Source organism: Diabrotica undecimpunctata, chromosome 8 (genome assembly GCF_040954645.1).
Source record: "Diabrotica undecimpunctata isolate CICGRU chromosome 8, icDiaUnde3, whole genome shotgun sequence".
Classification (NCBI taxonomy): domain Eukaryota; kingdom Metazoa; phylum Arthropoda; class Insecta; order Coleoptera; family Chrysomelidae; genus Diabrotica; species Diabrotica undecimpunctata.
In genome coordinates this window covers 7,754,291-7,769,321 of record NC_092810.1, presented here as the reverse complement: position 1 = coordinate 7,769,321, position 15,031 = coordinate 7,754,291, and the positions used below count along the sequence as shown (strand labels likewise).

Genomic DNA, 15,031 nt, shown 5'->3' with positions numbered 1-15,031 from the left:
TTAATTTTATATATATATATATATATATATATATATATATATATATATATATATATATATATATATATATATATATATATATATATATATATATATATATATATATATATATATATATATATGTGTGTGTGTGTGTACATGCATGTGTTTGTGTACATAATATATTTTTATTTCACATTATTTAATTTTATTATCGTAAAATACTGTGTACTTAACCACTATTTTGTATATTGTAAGTTGTAACATTTAATCGGCTTGTCCCGTATATTAGCCTGCATCCACACAGACAGTGGTAAGGCGTTCAGAGTTATGAATAAATAAATTTGAATGTGTCGACAGGGATCTTTCCTATTCTGTTGATGATAGGGATGGGATGACTGATCTTAAGATGACATACTGGTGAAAAAATCTGTTGATTGTAATTGTGTTTGTCATTTCAGGCATAAAAACATTATTATCCTCTGTTGTTTGGAGTTATACTGAGCAAATAAAGTTACTATATCAGGTTTTAGCAAAGCTTACATTCTGGGTGAAAACTTTAAGCATACCTTAGAAATAAATTATTTACCTTATCCATTGTTCTTTTTTTTTGTTCGTTTTTTCTATTTGCTATCATTCGGTTATTCCTCATTATTGGGTTTTCTTTTTGCAAGAAGCAATATTTTGCTAATCTAATCAAAATCATAATTTTGTTGATAACCAGAATATTTTTCTGGAACTTATATTATGATTGTAAGGTAAATTTTCTGTCTCATCTGGTATTTATTTAGTAGTGGAATTCTCTAGTGTGTTATTTGGACCTTCATCATTATCTTGATTCAATAATATAACAATTCAACAGTAAACTTCGTATATAGTGCAGAGCACATGGTAAAGCAGTTTTCCATTAAGTGAATTCTAAATTTTTGGTTTTCTATGCTAGATTCACCAATTTCCATATAACTCATTGTATTTTTCGACTTAACCATTTCCTTCATGATTATATGGTGCTGTTCTACTTGAATATATTCCTTTAGAGTGTAGATAATTAATAAATTCTTGTGAAGTAAAGCTAGTTCTCCTTGTTAGATTTGATATATACCGTCATTCTATATAAACCAAATAGTGATTTAATCTGTAATTGGTTAGAATTGCTTTTCTACCAGATAATGTCTGCATTTTTTTTAATACTTCAACTCATTTGCTTTTTTTCAATTGCATAATGTTTTCATTCAGAATCTGTGAGGGTATGTGTGAAAAAAGCAATTGGTTTTCCAGATTGATTGCTTCGCTTATGTAATCGTAGATTAATTTGTTAAAAGCATGTACTTATCTTTATCTTCTAGGGATTTATCTTTAGATTCATTGCTTTCTAAAAAATTCTTGAATGTTATATACTTACCAATGTTTGAATTCTTTGGTGGAAGTTTGACAGTTTGGATCAGCCTCTAGTTTATCTGGTCTAAAGTACTTCCCCATTGTAAATTTATGCGAATAAAATTGTAGTAAAATGTCTTTTGCAGAATTAGACTTTTATTCACATAAAACTTGATAAGAATGACAAAACAATTATTTAAATACTGACCAGTTCTTGTCACAACATTAAGAAAACTAAATTATACTACACGTGGCTTGTATTATTAATGTTTCTTGTAACACATATAACATTTCTTGTAACATTTTTATAAATAAAGATTTTATTCTATATTTTATTCTTTAATTTTTTTAACCACTTTGGCATTTTAATGTAATGGAAAATAAATATAGTCCCAACATAACAAGAAAACCCAAAAAGTATACGAAAAATATTTATTATCGTATAGGATAAGGATTTTTCTTGTTATTTTAGGATTATATCGATTTTCCTTTACTTTAAAATGAGTTCACAATCCTAGGTAATATTACTAAACTTTTGAATTTAGCGCCATGTATATATAGTTACGCGCCCGATCACTAGGTGATGCGCCAATCATTGTTTTATTCCTTAACACGGAAGTTTCAATGCTAGGTGGTAGTGTGCTATGTTTCATGTAATCAAATGAACTATCTTACAACAAACTCAAAAAGTTATTTATTTATGTTAATATACAATAAAGTACTTACGTGTCAAAAACTAGTATAAAATAAAAATTAACATATTAAAAACATAAGGCATAATATAAAATAATGCATATACTAGGTAGTAAGACAAACATTACACAAAACATTATACTCTGGGTTCCCAGGTATACACAAAATAGAATTCTGGATTCATCAATACACAAGCCAGTTCCAAACATTAAAGTTAAAATTTAAGAATTCATCACTTCACCCTTCAACCAATGGACTCTTTGCTTCACCACAATACTCAAAGATATCATTAAGGCTAATTTTCATTTATAAATGATAAAATAACTCGTCTTAAACCAAACTATACATGCAAAAGCAATGGTAAACATAAACATTAGTTGTTTATACCATTTATATCGGCCATGACACTGCAATCGACCTGCCCTCTACAGTCAGTTTCAATCGCGAATTGTTTAAGTACGTCGTTTAGTAAGTAAATAGTAAAATGTGATATAAATAATATAGTTAAAAAGAAATCTGGCAACTGGTGGTTTTAGGGTTCAGACCATGTACTTTTTAAAATTTAAAAGCTTTCTCTCTCTTTGTATTTGAAGCATAACAAATACATTATAATAGTAAATAATATATTACAAATATATTATATAACAAATACAATAGACGCTTAAGCGTCTTTTGATAGCACCTATCAACGAAATATTTTGTTCTGTGAAACTTAATTGACAGAACAGCTACTTTGAGGTTTGACGTTTGATGCTATCTTCATTCTTCACTGGAACCAAATCCAAACATGAAAAATGTCTCTAATTTAGCCTTTTGGATGTAAAATGATTATTGGTATACAAAAAATCAAGTACAATCACATGGAAGTAAAACAAGAAATTAGCGAGGAACCGTGTAAAATAGAAATCGAGTGTAATGAATTGGGTGATGCTCTTTGGGATGACTTTAAATGTGAAATTCAGGAGGAATCTAGTAGGCAAAATACACATGACACATGTGATTATTTAGACTTGAAGAAAAGTCCCGTAAATACTGAAATAGAACAACATGGAAATAAAATTAACCCACTTGGAGAAAACCAAAAAACTGAAAAAGGTTAGTAACAATGCATTTTAAGTCCCCCCTTATTAGTTTAGATCTATAGCCATATTTTTTTGTATTAAGTATAAGAGTTTTTAAAATTAAAGATGCTTATATTGTCCACAAGGAAACAGGAAGTTCCTGTAGTTGGCTGTATACCATGTCTCACAAAAAATTTATTAAAATCCTTTATAAAAGGTATATAATGTAAATGTATTAGTGTAATAAGCCGGAACGCTGTGAATATTGTATTATACACATTAATGTTTTTTATACTGAATCCTGTAGTGACGTATCCTATACATATATTTTAAATGTCTTAAAGGATCAATAAAGTATGACTTTGTCAATTATTTTGTAAACTGATATATTTGGCAATGAAGCCAGAAATCTCAAATCAGGAATTGCTAGATTGCTACAGATGGTTAAAATTCACTTTATTCTGTAGTTTCTAAACTATTAATTTTTACTGTAGGCATAATTTTAATGGTTTTTATTATATAAGTATTTTTTAAATGCAAGATATAATTTTATTTTATATTATTTATAGGTATAATTTTATGCTTTTAATTGTATAATGTATTTTTCACGTTCTTGTTTGTTTTAAATTTTATTTTCGTATAATTAGATTAAGTGCTCTTGCCCATAATTTTATATGTGAGAGTATGAAATAATTGAGTATATGGCAACACTGACGTATATTAAGCTTACATCATCATCATTATCACTGGCTCGACAACCCTTTTTGGGTCTTGGCCTGTTCTAGGATTCTTCTCCATTCCGATCTGTTTCTTGCTTTTTTTCTCCAGTTTTTTATTTTTAAGGTTGTTATATCATTTTCTATTTGTTCTAAGTATCTCAGTTTCGGTCTTCCTCTTGTTCTTTTTCCTACTGGCATCTGTTTGAATATTTTGTTTGGTATTTCGCCTTCTTCCATTCTTTCTACATGTCCTATCCAACGCAGCCGTCCTATTTTGATGAATGTTATAATATCCGGATCCTGGTATATTTTGTATAGTTCAGAGTTGTATCGTCTTCGCCATATTCCGTTTTCTTTTGTGCCCTTATATATGTGTCGCAAGATTTTTCTTTCGAAGGTGGCTAACAACGTTTCCTCTCTTTTAGTAAGTGTCCAGGTTTCTGAGCCATATGTGAGTACCGGTCTTATTAGGGTTTTATATATTTGGCATTTTGTCTTTCTTGCGACGTTATCTGATCTTAGGTGTATAATTAAGCCATGGTAACATTTATTTGCAATAAATATTCGCCTCTTCACTTCCTCCGTAACGTTATTATCAGACGTGACTAGGGATCCCAAGTATATAAAGTTTTTTTTTTTTTTAGCTTACATTTCATAATGTCAAATATATCTATAGGTTATGTTCATTGCCCGAAAAACCAATTTAACAATTGTTAAATGTTACTACTGAGTAATTAGGTAAATATGATCAAATAACGTTACAGGAAAAACAAAATGCCAAATATACAAAATCATAATAAGACCGGTACTCATATATGGTTCAGAAACCTAGACATTCTCTAAAAGACACAGACGAAAATGGAATTTGGTGAAGAAGATACAACTTTGTACTGTATAAAATATACCAAGATACGAATATCCTAATATTTATTAAAATAGGATGTGTTGGATGGGACATGTGAAAAGAGTGGAGGATGGCAAAATACCAAACAAGTACCAGTAGGAAAAAGAACAAGAGGAAGACTGAAGCTGAGATAGGTACATAGAATAAATAGAAAATAATATAATAACCTTAAAAATTAAAAAACGGGTAAAAAAGCTCTAAACAAATCAGAATAGACAAGAATCCTTGAACAGGCCAAGACACAAAAATGACTCCCGAGCCAGTGATGATAATGATCCCACAATGTTGAATATATTTTATCCTTTATAATACTTTGTAGAGACCAGTTTATACTTATTGGTCATTGTTAAATGAGTACATTATTTCATATTTTAAGGAGAATTCTGGTGCATTCCACAAATCCGGAAGTAGGCTATTCTTCTAATTCTGGTTAAAAAAGGTGATTCATAGAAGTTTCAAGGTCAGTGTAGTACCTCCGTTTGTACTACTATCTTTATGCACAATATTGAATGTATTGAGGTAGTATACATTAAAAATACACATATCATTTACTACTTCTGTGGTCTTAATTTTTATTATGCTTTAATTTGATTATTCAACTGATTTTCCCTGATTCTCAAATATTTAAGTATATTATAGTTGGTTTGTTTTAGGTTATCTACAAGACGAAAACAAAATGGAAATTATGGAGACCCCTATTAAACATTTATCTTACAAAGGAAATTATATGAGTCAACACTTTGAAGAAAGAACATTAAATAAAAATATGAAAGTTGCGACTGGACAAAGACCTTACAAATGTGAAGTTTGTTTTAAACAGTTTTCTCACAAAAGTTATTTGAAAAGACATTTGAGATTGCACACTGGAGAAAAATGTTACAAGTGTGAAATTTGTTTTAAGCAATTTAGTCATGTAGGTAATTTGAAAATACATTTGCGAGGGCACACTGGAGAAAAATCCTACAAGTGTGAAATTTGTTTTAAGCAATTTAGTCAAGCAAGTACTTTGAAAACACATTTGAGAGTGCACACTGGAGAAAAATCTTACAAGTGTGAAATTTGTTTTAAGCAATTTAGTCATGTAGGTAATTTGAAAACACATTTGCGAATGCACACTGGAGAAAAATCTTACAAGTGTGAAATTTGTTTTAAGCAATTTACTTGGGCAAGTTCTTTGAAAACGCATTTGAGAGTACACACTGGAGAAAAATCTTACAAGTGTGAAATTTGTTTTAAGGAATTTAGTCAAGCAAGTAATTTGAAAACACATTTGAGAGTGCACACTGCAGAAAAATATCACAAGTGTGAAATTTGTTTAAAGCAATTTAGTCAAGCAAGTACTTTGAAAAGACATTTGAGAGTGCACACTGGAAAAAAATCTTACAAGAGTGAAATTTGTTTAAAGCAATTTAGTCAAGCAAGTTATTTGAAAACACATTTGAGTGTGCACACTGGAGAAAAATCTTACAAGTGTGAAATTTGTTTTAAGCAATTTAGTCAAGCAAGTACTTTGAAAACACATTTGAGAGTGCACACTGGAGAAAAATCTTGCAAGTGTGAAATTTGTTTTAAGCAATTTAGTCATGTAGGTAATTTGAAAATACATTTGCGAGGGCACACTGGAGAAAAATCCTACAAGTGTGAAATTTGTTTTAAGCAATTTAGTCAAGCAAGTACTTTGAAAACACATTTGAGAGTGCACACTGGAGAAAAATCTTGCAAGTGTGAAATTTGTTTTAAGCAATTTAGTCATGTAGGTAATTTGAAAACACATTTGCGAGTGCACACTGGAGAAAAATCTTATAAGTGTGAAATTTGTTTTAAGCAATTTACTTGGGCAAGTTCTTTGAAAACACATTTGAGAGTACACACTGGAGAAAAATCTTACAAGTGTGAAATTTGTTTTAAGGAATTTAGTCAAGCAAGTAATTTGAAAACACATTTGAGAGTGCACACTGCAGAAAAATATCACAAGTGTGAAATTTGTTTAAAGCAATTTAGTCAAGCAAGTTATTTGAAAACACATTTGAGAGTGCACACTGTTAAGAAGAAGAAGACTGGAAGAAACTGTTAAGTGTGAAATTTGTTTTAAGCAATTTAGTCAAGAAAGTACTTTGAAAACGCATTTGAGAGTGTACACTGGAAGAAACTGTTAAGTGTGAAATTTGTTTTAAGCAATTTAGTCAAGAAAGTACTTTGAAAACGCATTTGAGAGTGTACACTGGAAGAAACTGTTAAGTGTGAAATTTGTTTAAAGCAATTTAGTCAAGCAAGTTATTTGAAAACACATTTGAGAGTGCACACTGGAAGAAACTGTTAAGTGTGAAATTTGTTTTAAGCAATTTAGTCAAGAAAGTACTTTGAAAACACATTTGAGAGTGCACACTAGAGAAGTGTGAAATTTGTTTTAAGCTGTTTTCTCACAAAAATATATTTGAAAGTGCACAGTGAAGAAAAACAAATGCGACATTTGTTTTAAGCAGTTTTATAATATTGTTAATGATTATTATTATGTAATGATTATTAAATAATTTGACTTTGACCTATGATTCGAAACAACATACAAGACACAAGCCTTTAATTGTTTTTGCTACTTTCTTAATTCTTGCAGTTTCCAATTTACTTCAGTCAAATCTTTTGCATATTCGGCCATTAGAGACGGCACCGAAAGAAGAGGAAAATTGGATGTTTGAGTAGTATTATATAAATCAAAATTAACTTTTCTGAGTGTTTGTGGCAGATGGATTTCAGAACTTTTAATCTAAGAAGCGCAGTCAGGTGGGAAGCTATTTTGTAATATATTTGATTATAATGTCAAATGATGATAGATACATGTATAAACTATATACTCTGCATCTTTTCCTTTTATTGTTATCATTGTCGTTTTGTGAATTAAAACACTTATTCTTTGTTCCTAGTTTTATTTAATAATACCTTAACGTATATATATATATATATATATATATATATATATATATATATATATATATATATATATATATATATATATATATATAATATATATATATATATATATATATATATATATATATATATATATATATATAAGGTTCTTGAACTCCTAAGTGGGGCATAGAGCTTCAGTGAAAACGCGCCATCGGGTTCTATTTTGCGCTAAGGCCTTCACCTCATTCCAAGACTTTCCTTGGCCTCTTATCTCGTCCATGATGGATCTTCTCCAAGTTTGTACTGGGCGACCTCTTTTTCTTTTCCCTTGGGGATTCCACTCTAGGGCAGTCTTTGCGATACTGCAACTATTTTTTCGGAGTGTGTGACCGATCCAACCCCACTTTCTGGACTTAATTTCATTTTGTACCCTCTTTTGTTCGGTCAGGTGTAGCAGATCGTCGTTTCTGATGGTATTAGGCCAGAATATACGAACAATTCTTCGTAAACATTTGTTAACAAAGACCTGCAGTTTGTCTGTGAGGGTGTTTGTCACTTTCCAGGTTTCACATCCGTAGAGTAGAACAGACATGACATTTGATCGGAATGTTCGGATCTTTGTCCTTGTAGTATACTCGCCAGATCTCCAAACAGGGTTGAGCGTGCTGAAAGCTTGTTGAGCTTTTCGTATCCTCATACGAATATCGTCTTCTGTACCTCCGTTTTCTGTTATGACACTTCCAAGATACGTAAAGTTTTCCACATTTTCAATCTGCATATTGTCGATAGTGAATAGCGTGTGGTTCCTTGCATTTATATGTCATGGACTTGAGATATACCTTAATACTACTGAGAAATTATACATATACAACCATGTACTTGTAGCTGCTACATAATTTTTATCTCATGTCATGTTGCTTCACATTTAATGCCACAGAACACCATAAAAAGGATTAAGGGAAGTATTACACTTTACACCCTCTCTTAATTCTGTACAAAAAATTCCTTTATAAACAAATAAATAAAAATACAGTACCTGATATGACATATTCATCCTAACTTCAAAGTTGATCAAATGTGTTTGTTATGCTTGTGATTAATTTCCCTAATTAAACTAAAATAAGTGCTTAAAAATCACTATTTTCATACTAGTGAAGATTGATAAAGATCTTTGGGTGAAAGTTGTTGGTTTTATATATATTATTGCTGGGACTTCATTTTTCTGAATCAAAATTTTTGAGGTTATTTTGTTAAAATGAAATCTTTCAATAAATGCTCAAAACCCATCAATCACGAACAAATGGAGAAAGCTCCTAGATGTGACGGCTGCCATGTGGTTTTCCATTTGGAGGAGAAATGCCCAGGTCTTTGTGCAAGTGAGCAGAGAGCCAATGTCGTTCAAAAACAGATAATTTTGTTCTTCTGGGGAGACTGTGTGCTTTCTTTCAAAAAAAATACCTGTTTTAACTAACAAATTCATTCAAGGAAGAGCTAGACGCAGTTAAGCAACAACAGCAGCAGTGCGTTAGTGGTACAACTAATGTGGAAACATTATTGCACGAGTTTGAGGATCGTGCTAATAATCTGATGGTGTATGGCATCCCTGAATCAACAAGTAATAATATTCAAGAAAGAATAAATGCTGATAACAGCGCACCTACTCCCTTTTTCAACAACATTGGTCTTGCTCAGAACGATGTGGTGAAGATATTACGAGTGGGGCAGACATCTGATGTCAAAAACAGGTTAATAAAGGTGGTAACCAAACACCGACATTTAGTCATAAACGCAATTAATAAGCGCAATCGCATTGAGGATGGCATTAAAATAGGCTACGATAAAACGAAACTTGAACAGGAACAGTTTAAAACTGTTTTGACAGAGTTGCGTGCTCGAGAACAGAAGGGAGAATCTGACTTGATTATTAAATTTACAAAAGGGCTTTCGACAGTTGCTAAAAAAACTTCAAAAACCAATCGCAATAAACACTATGTCTGTATATTATCAGAATCTTGGAGGAATAAGTACTCAACTCAATGAACCTCCATCTTTCAATGCAACTATGATGTTATCATTCTGGTTGAAACTTGGCTTAATCAAGATTATTCAGATAATGAATTGTTAAACTCTGGCTACCACATTTTCAGATTGGATCGTAACTTAAGAACTAGCACTAAGTAGCGTGGAGGAGGAGTTTTAATTTTGTTACGAAACCATTTTAAAGCTAAACAAATCAAATCTGACAATAATGTTGAGCATCTGTTTGTTCAAGTGGATTATGAATGTGCATCAGTTATCTTGGGTGGAGTGTACATTCCTCCAAACTCATCAGAAGATATTTACCTTAGTCGTTGCTCGGCAGTTGAAACTATTACAAACAATAGGCCAGATGTACCTGTATATTTATTTGGCGACTACAATTTACCACTAACTTCTTGGGCTTACTCAAATGAAGAGGGCTTGCTCGTTGACTGCCCACAAAACTATCCAGCAAAGCTGATATGCGAATGCTTCTCTTACCCGAACCTGAGGCTAATTACCGGAAATTGTGTTCACGTTGGGTTCCAAAAATGTTGACGGATTTGCACAAAACCCAACGTTTAGGCAGGGCATTGACTTTCCTTGAGCGGTACCACAGTGAAGGTGAAGATTTTTTAGACCAAATTGTTACTGGTGACGAATCGTGGGTGGCCTACGTCGCACCAGAATCGAAACAACAATCCATGGAATGGCGACATTCATCATCACCCAAAATAGTGAAGTTTAAGCAAACAATTTCTGCCCGGAAAATCATGTGCACAGTTTTTTGGGACAGAAAAGGAGTATTGCTAGTTGAGTTTCTTCCCCGTAATGAGACAATCAATGCAGCGTCTTTTTGTGAGACATTGAAAAATCTGCGTCGTGCAATCCAGAACAAAAGACGTGGCAAGTTGAGTAAGGGTATCGTTTTGCTGCATGACAATGCCCGTCCACATGTGGCTAATCAGACCAAAGATCTCATCAAATCATTTAAATGGGAAACTCTAGATCATCCTCCATACAGCCCTGATCTGGCGCCCAGCGACTACCATTTGTTCCAGCACTTGAAGAAACACCTGGGCGTTAGCGTCTTCAAGACGATAAAGAAGTCAAAACATTTGTAATGCAGTGGTTAACAAGTCAGGCGGCAGAATTTTATCAGGAGGGTATTCAAAAACTGGTGCCACGTTATGACAAGTGCCTCAATATTCACGGAAATTATGTAGAAAAGTAGATTAAGGTAAAGGCTTTCATGTAAAAATAAAATTATCGCCATATTTTTGCACGTCTTTTTTTAATTCCAAAACGGTACTTACTTAAAAAACACGCCTCGTATATCCAATATTTCCGCCATACAAATCCACCCGTCCAACTAATTATGCAATGTCCCCTGTAGAAGTTCATAATTGTCTCAAACGTTGGAATTTGGTGACACATGGCCCTTAAAAAAATTTTCGGTATCGCGTCAAGTTGTTTGCTTAGATTGCAATAAATCAGAGCTTTGTTGGTCTTCAGTGGAGAACCATCTAAATGAAGCCAAATGTTCGTTTAAAATTTTTTAAATATTCATATCTACGAATATGAACATTATTTTCTGTAGAGTTTGTGTGTTTTTTGTTTTTCCTTTTTTGATTAAGTTAGTTTTAAATAATGAGTAAAGTGTACAGTAGATGATAACATCGATAATATACTACATATTGAGTTGTAAGTTATGAACTATAAACATCTGTATTTCTTATAAACTCTATGTCATTTGTTATATTTTAGAGAACTGATGAAGCTTTAGAAATATAAAGCGAAACGTCTTCGATAAACTTATGAAGTAGTTGACTTCTTTTTTTATTTGCCAACCTAAATGTATATGTATATATATATATATATATATATATATATATATATATATATATATATATATATATATATATACCGGGTGGTCCAATAAGCCGATCTCTCGGCTATATATCAGAAACTATTCGTGTTGTAACTTTAGGAGAAAAAATTCCTTTGTAAAAGTGGCCAAGAGAAATCGCTGGAAATAACTTTCAAGTTTCTGGGTTCACCGCTAGGGGGCGTAACCTGTGAAGAAAAATTTGAAAACCAGTTTTTTTTTAAATATGCCCAATTATACCAAGTGTTAAATAAGTAAACTAGAAAGAGGCCTAAATTCCGCACAAAGTTGTTCAAGTATATTTTTTTTTTATTTTTTCAAATAAAGGGTGGGGGAGAGTGGGAAAGTATTTGTGGATGAATACCTATAACTTTGGTTTGGATTAACCGATTTTAACGAAATTAGTGTCATTAGAAAGAGTGTGGATGAATTAATTTACATCTACTATAAAGTAATTGCATTTAGTTTAAATTGTCATAGGTAGAGGGTACTTTCGAATAGAAAAAACTAAAATTTGTTTTTCTTCAAAATGTTTAATGGAAACACCTATTTATTGTAAATTATAATGGAACTAGATTAAATTCGTAACAAAATGGCACAAATCGCGTGTTGATAGCTTTTGTCAAACTCGAGATATGAATAAAAACGCATAAACATAAATAAGTATAGTATTGACTCACCCTGTATTATAAATTAAATTAAAAAATAAGTCAATAGGTACTTTCAAATGTTTTTATAGCAGAACAATCTTAATGTTGATACTTATTTTGACCATTGTTATTTCATATGATTAAAAATAGTTTTTTCGAAACTAAGTAGGCTACGACAATGAATTTGACGGGGAGTTCATATTGTTTATTTATTGACAGCAGTCAAAACATTGTTAAGAAGTGTTATATTATAATTCGAATAGAATATTGCACTTTTTTCAATAGATATTAATATTGGTAATATTAGTAATTAATTATCAGTAAGTACTAATAATTCGTGATCAGTATATCAAATGCAGAATTGTATGATATGATTGGAGTTTATTTCTTACTCAAAAGTTCGACTTGAGTCACCAAAATACCGCTACCTATTGCCTCACGTATATATTCTGTAAGATATCCTGACAGGGTACATTATGGCAAAAAAGTATTTGAAAGAAAGGCAAGAAGATTAAGAGAAACTGGTAGTTTTCATCGTCCTTGTTTTAAACGACGTAGTAGAGGTATGACCGAAGATAATTCAATCAATGTTCTTGTTTTAATTCAACAGAATCCACATATAAGTAGTCGGCAAATCTTCATAAAATTAAACATACCCAAAACTACTGTTCTAAGGATTTTAAAACATCACAGGTTGGTTTTTCATATTATAAAGTGAACGTTTAGGTCAGAAACTTGGAATTCCCTTTAAACTTTAGACTCAACTGTTATTTTAATATTCCGATAAAAACGGTAACATGGCGCTTTTATCCGTTTCTTAAAAATACTTATAACGATTTATCTTGTGAAACAATTGTGGATTTTTCAAGTTTTTTTGAGTTTTAGTAAATATAGTGGTTTCTTTTTCACCAATATTTGTTGTTCTGTTTTCTAGACTACATCCTTATCATGTAGTTCTCCACCAAGCTTTACATGAGAGAGATTTTGATGCAAGGCTGGATTACTGCAATTGGATGTTAGGTCTGCTAGAAGAACAACCGCATATCATGTCAAAGATTTTGTGGACAGACGAGCCTACGTTGAATAGTGCGGGTGGTGTTAATCTGCATAATATGCATTATTGGGCTGAAGAAAATCCGCACTGGATAAATGAGGTGCAGGTTCAAGGTAGATGGAGTCTTAATGTTTGGTGTGGTATAGTTGATTGAAAGATCGTAGGTCCATATTTCTTTGATAGAACTTTAAATGGCGAAACATTTGGATTTTCTGGAAAATCAGTTGCCTGTTTTATTGGAAGATATTTCCTTACAAACAAAAAGAGATATGATATTACAACATGACGGGTGCCTTGCGCACTTTTCCAGACGAGTTCGAGATTATTTGTATGCAAATTATCCAAATAAATGGATTGGAAGTATATTTTCATGGCCAGCTAGATCTCCAGACTTAACATGTCTGGACTTTTATCTGTGGGGAAGATTGAAGGACTTAGTGTACCAAATTCGACCAACCACGCGAGACGACATGAACCAGCGCATTATAAACGCAATAAATAGTATATCAACAGCTGAAATTGAAGCAGCTGTTATGTCTACCCGCGAAAGATTACATATTTGTGTGGACAACAATGGAAAACAATTTGAACATTTAATGGGACATTAAGTTTTAATGATCGAGATATTTGCATGATCTTTCACATATTTAATTTTAAGTTATAATAAAGGGTGAGTCAATACTATACTTACTTATGTTTATGAGTTTTTATTCATATCTCGAGTTTCACAAAAGTTATCAGCATGCGGTTTGCGAAATTTTGTTACGAATTTAATCCAGTTCCATTATAATTTACAATAAATAGGTGTTTCCATTAAACATTTTGAAGAAAAACAAATTTTAATTTTTTTTTTCGAAAGTACCCTCTACCCATGACAATTAAAACTAAATGCAATTGTTTTATAGTAGATGTAAATTCAATTATCCACACTCTTTCTAATGACACTAATTTTGTTAAAATAGGTTGATCCAAACCAAAGTTATAGGTATTTATCCACAAATACTTTCCCACTCTCCCCCACCCTTTATTTGAAAAAATAAAAAAAAATACTTGAACAACTTTGTGCGGAATTTAGGCCTCTTTCTAGTTTACTTATTTAACACTTGGTATAATTGGGCATATTTCACAAAAAACTGGTTTTCAAATTTTTCTTCACAGGTTACGCCCCCTAGCGGTGAACCCAGAAACTTGAAAGTTATTTCCAGCGATTTCTCTTGGCCACTTTTACTAAGGAATTTTTTCTCCTAAAGTTATAACACGAATAGTTTCTGATATATAGCCGAGAGATCGGCTTATTGGACCACCCGGTATATATATATTGTATATATATATATATATATATATATATATATATATATATATATATATATATATATATATTGTATATATATATATATATATATATATATATATATATATATATATATATATATATATATAATATATATATATAGAACATATATTGAAGCATAACAAATACATATATTGTATATATATATATATATATATATATATATATATATATATATATATATATATATATATATATACAGTTCCATTCTTAGTCCCACTAATGCTATTTCGACGATATAATGGGCTGACATATACCTCTCTTTTTAAATAGGTGTTTCTCACTCCATCTCACGTAAGATACATACCGACCATAAAGTTTTACCTAGACTGTATATACAGGGTGGTCCTTAAGTAATTGTACAAAAAGAAACAGTAGATTCTACACTTTAAAATATTACGATCTAAGCCAAATTGCTTTAATAAAATG

The 15,031-nt window shown here is 31.4% G+C and overlaps 1 protein-coding gene across 5 annotated transcripts; it reads left to right on the top strand.

Annotated features, from left to right (window-relative positions):
• The first annotated feature begins 2,042 nt into the window (after window positions 1-2,042).
• On the top strand, window positions 2,043-7,643 carry LOC140449231 (uncharacterized). Of its 5 annotated transcripts, none has more exons than XM_072542416.1 (3): window positions 2,043-3,144; window positions 5,053-5,193; window positions 5,387-7,643. In XM_072542416.1, the coding sequence occupies exon 3, from the start codon at window positions 5,410-5,412 to the stop codon at window positions 6,805-6,807; it is 1,398 nt and encodes a 465-aa protein (XP_072398517.1). In that variant the 5' UTR covers window positions 2,043-3,144; window positions 5,053-5,193; window positions 5,387-5,409; the 3' UTR covers window positions 6,808-7,643. The 5 variants fall into 5 exon arrangements, 4 of the variants coding, with proteins under 4 accessions (XP_072398517.1, XP_072398519.1, XP_072398515.1 ...); XR_011951757.1 differs by lacking the exon at window positions 5,053-5,193 and having other exon boundaries at window positions 2,477-3,144; window positions 5,387-7,173; window positions 7,214-7,643; XM_072542418.1 differs by lacking the exon at window positions 5,053-5,193 and having other exon boundaries at window positions 5,373-7,643.
• The last annotated feature ends 7,388 nt before the right edge of the window (window positions 7,644-15,031 follow it).

What these genes read in the sequence shown, in the direction of transcription:
- LOC140449231 (XM_072542414.1), top strand. Translation starts at nt 2,874, where the DNA reads ATGATTATTGGTATACAAAAAATCAAGTACAATCACATGGAAGTAAAA. An exon ending in AAACCAAAAAACTGAAAAAG is followed by an intron (nt 3,145 to 5,386) that starts GTTAGTAACAAT and finishes GGTTTGTTTTAG; the next exon opens with GTTATCTACAAGACGAAAAC.